The 4,785-nt window shown below is 37.5% G+C and overlaps 1 protein-coding gene across 2 annotated transcripts in view; it reads left to right on the forward strand.

Annotated features, from left to right (window-relative positions):
- The window catches only part of plp2b (proteolipid protein 2b), a 20,983-nt gene extending 16,198 nt beyond the window's left edge, over positions 1-4,785 (forward strand). For both annotated transcript variants that reach the window (XM_014010992.1, XM_014010991.1), the window contains exons 5-6: positions 3,588-3,684; positions 3,765-4,785. In XM_014010992.1, the coding sequence (XP_013866446.1) occupies positions 3,588-3,684; positions 3,765-3,778 (111 nt within the window). In that variant the 3' untranslated portion in view covers positions 3,779-4,785. The remainder of the gene's footprint in view (positions 1-3,587; positions 3,685-3,764) is intronic.

Here is a 4,785-nt window from a genome sequence, read left to right on the forward strand (position 1 = left end):
ACCAGAGAGCGTTGACAGAGAGGAGAAGGTAGAAATGACTCAGCCTGTAACTGAAAATATGGATGGAGGACAACAGAGCTGCTTCATGGAAGAAGAACCTGGTGAACGTGYATTACTCCCAGATTCTTTACACCTGGTTTGAATGAACCGCTCTTAACTGAGCGCAGCTTGGTGTTAGAGCAACTGATTACGACTGTTTACAAAGTTGAAAGCTAGTTCAAGCTCGGCTTACAGCTGATATTCTGAATTTAGAAATCTGACTTTTATGAAATAGGCCTCTGGAGTTTAAGTGTGGTTTTATGTTAAAACTGCCTGCCATACACATGCTGCTGAAAATGATCTGCTGCGCTCAAACAGCAGAAGCCCATTGTTAAATTAGCAAGATGGACTCAGGAGCAGGTGAACGTTCACATCTTCTTTTCATCCCTGCAATAAATAAGAAAACAAAAGACTCTGTGAAAAATTTACTGTTGTTGTTTTTATAAGCTTTGCTCTGCACAACGTAGAGCAGGAGGGAGAAGTAATGAGGATTTATTCCTCAGMACAATATTTCAGTTATTTACAAGCAAACATTGATACTTATTGTGGTKKTACATTAGAAAAAACACCTTCTAAATTTACTCCTGTAGTTAAGGGTGTGGGCTGGTAGTGGAAACACTTGTAGTTTGGCTTCTTTTTAATAATGTGTTTTGTTTTTAATGCAAAAATGTTGCAAATCKAAACCGATTTCAACCAGTTTTATTTTGTTTCGTGTTTGTTTAGAAACAGGACTTCACCTTAACTGATCTGTTCCTGACTCTGCTACAGTTTGGATTGTTTTCATAATTTTCAGCAGGATGCCCTCAGGGTCCGTGTACTGAAGGAGGTGTGGAGGGAAAAAGAGCAGTGAGATCATTTACAGGCAATTTGAGTGAAGGAGTTATTTGTGTGTGAATGTGTGTACTCAGAAAATCTAAACTGACTTAAACTTGACTCAAAGATGTGTTTACAATTCTTTTGCCTCGGATCTCACAAACTCGATTTTAGTGACGGCCAGGTGACGCTGGTTTGACTTGGGCTCATGAATCGAAGGTTTAACTCGGGCCTCTTGGCTCCATCTTGTGGGCAAAAATAAAAGGTGCAGCTTGAATGTACCACATGAAATGAACAGCTTCAAGTTGAGTTTGATGCTTATGTTTAATAACATGAAATTTCTGTCTGATTTCATGTATATTCACATATATATTTATACACAAAGATTAGGATTTGATAAAGCCCAGATGATGTAATGTCTTTGGAAGCTTTTTATAGATTAGTTGACAACATTTAAGTGAGCTGGAGGCTCACCTGTGGAGGCATTTTAAGACCGACCTCACTGCTTCTGTGTGTGACTTCATGGAAAAAACAAAAGAAATGAGACAAAATATCAGGAAGAAAATCGTCAATATCTTAAACCCTGGTTCACCCTCAGGTACAATTTCCAGGAAATGTCTCATTCATCAAACAATTCAACACAAACACCACAGGACTGACCCRCAATTATATCTTTCATGAAACAGGTTCTCTGTCCTGAGACAAACATTTGATGCCAAAAATGCATATCGATCCCAAAATTAAAGCATACTGCTGAAGAGTCATGATCCACAATGAAGCAAGTCCTGCACTGATTCAAAACCAATAGATATAATGATAGACGTTCAATATCAAAAGAATCTTATATCGATAATGTCACTGTTTTTAAACTGTTAAAGGTTAACTTTCTGATAAAATAAGTTAGGAGTGTTCAGCTAAACACCAGGAAAGGCTAAGATTCACCTTCAAAATAAAAGCTTCAAGCTGTCAATAGACAACAGATGCCTGCTAAAAACCAAAATAATCGTTTGCGCTTTATTTTGAAATCAAGTGTAAACCTTTGTACATTTGAGTGATAGAGCKCTCGCTTGCTGTACCAGTCAACCATCGTACGGTTATTATGAAATGAATTATTGTTTAGGATGCTGTTACACTCAAATGAGGCGTCTAACACTTGAAGAGGGTGTCGGTACGATGCCCCAACAGCTAAAAGCTTGCTGTTAAACAAGATGAGCCAGCAAAAAACCTGTGGAGTAACATGCGGTAAGTTTCATGTTTCGCCTCATAAYTGCTTGAAAATGAAAAAGGACGACGTGGAGAGAGAGGAGGACATGATGCAACAGCTCGAGAGGAAACTGGATAAAAGCGGAAGGGTCACTAGTTTGGCAGTATTTTAGATATTTTAAGTTGTGACGGTTCCGGTTTTTTATTGTAGTTTATTGCTATTGTGAATAATTAGGTTGGGTGCCAGCCAGGTCTCCCTCCTGACATGTAGGATGTTTTTTAACCAGCTAGAGTTTTTACTGTTATTTTACTTATGGTTTAGAGTTGTTTTTAATGTAACCAAATACACAAGGACATGTAAATTACATAAAAATATAAATACACACCCTTACTTTAACTAAATATTCAGTGACAGAAACGTTAAATAGTAATAATAATAGAGAACAGACAAAAGGAAATAGTTTTTTTTATATATTTACAAGAATAAAACAAACAAAATAGAATATAAATACAAAATAAATTTCCCTTTACCCCCCCCTCCAGTGTCCATATGTGGTGCTTGAAACCACTCAAGTTCAAAGTTCAGTTTTAAATAAGTTCCAACTTGACTTCACAAGCAAAGGATGGGTGGGTGTTAAAATTAAACTTAACAGAGGTTCAAAAAGAAAAACACTCGCATAAAAAACAAAACTACACCTATACAAAAAAACTCCTCACACAAAAAAACTCCACCCAGGAGCTAAAACATACAAAATAAATACAATTACTACTTTTACAAAGTCATTTCATCAGATTAACAATATGAAACAAACATACTTTTTCTTTGAGTTGAGTGTGTTTTAGAGCAGCTGGTGTGATTAAGTTTTATGGGTACTAGAAAAAAAAGATAATTGATTCTCTTTAGTTTTACATTTACATTTTAATACAGTTTAATTTTAGTTTCGAAGGGAGACTTATGTTTGTTTAGCAACAAACGTTGCGCCGTCGGGGTACGCAAAAGTTTTCTGCCGTGGGAAAGGACGTGTTGCGTCAAAGCCCTCCGCGTCGCCTCCAGCAAAGTTTCCTTTTTCTTTTATGGTTCGGCYACAGCACATTTAAATCCACAGGCAAAGTCACTGCGACTAACACGGGTGACCAGAATCAATATTTAAAGTCGGAGGTGAGAAAAAAACAGGTGTAAACAATTAACTAAATCCTGTGAAACTCCAGGTTGCCACATAGTTAAGCCGTTACTCTGAAAGCATCATAAAAATAACAGATTGTAAATTTGTACGCCATTTTTMCCTCCATTCTTCGTCGCGCTCGTCTATCTTATATCTGTGGTGTTTGGTTCATCTTAAAAACTAAAAGCATCACGTCTACAAACCAAACCAGATGTTGACTTTTTTTCCCCACAGAGAAATAAAAACCAGACTGAGTTACAAAGTTAGTTTAAGTCACATGAATTACATTATAACAACTGATTTTCCTTATCATGTAGTTTTAATGTGAATAAATGTTTATATAATAATAATAATAATGCTTTTTCTCAGGTGTTCGGTTTGATCGCTGGGATCGTTTATGCCTACGACTCCTACATCACCTACCTGCAGCTCAAGAGCAGCAGACAGGGCACGGCAGCTCCCGTTGGTAGGATCCTTTCATTTTTCACTTATTTTTATTTTTTTCTGATCAGAAAAGTGCCTAATTGTTCTGGTTCTGTTTTGAAGATGACAGAATTTAAAGCCTGCGCCGCCTGTGCCTCTGAGCAGCGCAGCAGCAGGAGCACCGACACACAGAGAGCGGCTCAGTAAGGCAGGGTGGACGGGGGGAAACCAGCAGGTTGAGGGTTAATCATTGCAAAGGAACGGGGTGGCGACTGCACCGGYGTGCCCCCAGAGGAGGACGGCACAACGTCACACCTGTGCCTGCACGCCTGCTACACGAGAAACTTCCCCTCCTGACTTTATTATTCTCACCTCGACGGTCCTTTGACTAAAAAAAAGGGAAATCTGACAGTAACACAAGACTTTGGTTGACATCACCACGGAGCTCGTCTAATCCACATTTCTACTGTTATCGGTCTGCTGTAGTAATCGAGATGATGTTTCTGGATTWCAAAAGTAACTGACTCGTTAGAGACTCTTTAACATCTTAATTATGCGTTTAAGTTTGTATTTTTAGTAACACTTCTTATTTCCTGTTTTGTTTTTTTCCATCACTGYAGTTTCTGTGCATCATGGTGCTTTAAAGTCCTGTTTAAACGAACTAGCTGTTTTTTGTAAACTTTGACTTTAAACCTTTTCTTTTTTATTTATTTTATGTTTTTACAAATGGAGTGGATTATTAAAGACCCTCAAACGAACATTAACTCGTGAGTTTCATGTTCACTTTTACTCGTTTCCTTGGAGTCTTGCTCAGGTTATGTAGTTTATCTTACACATGTAACACGTTTTGAGCTGCAGGATGTTAATTTTATATTGCCAAGTAATAAAGTGCAGGCAGAGTTTTTTTTATTTCCAATTTTTTTTTTTTTTTTAGGCAGACCATGAGAAATCAGTTTCTAAAGAAAAGTCATTAAAATATTGCAGTTTTTTGTTCTCCGTTTCCTCAACCTGGTGTTGGTTAGTTGGAGTAAAAGAAAAATTGTCTGTAACTTTTTTCTAACACTTGTTACAAAAGTCTGGAGCATGCCAGTTGAAATTTAAATCAGCTTTGCTTTGAGAAATAAAGCCATTGATACAACAAAGA

This window comes from Austrofundulus limnaeus, unplaced genomic scaffold, assembly GCF_001266775.1.
Source record: "Austrofundulus limnaeus strain Quisiro unplaced genomic scaffold, Austrofundulus_limnaeus-1.0 Scaffold75, whole genome shotgun sequence".
Lineage (NCBI taxonomy): Eukaryota > Metazoa > Chordata > Actinopteri > Cyprinodontiformes > Rivulidae > Austrofundulus > Austrofundulus limnaeus.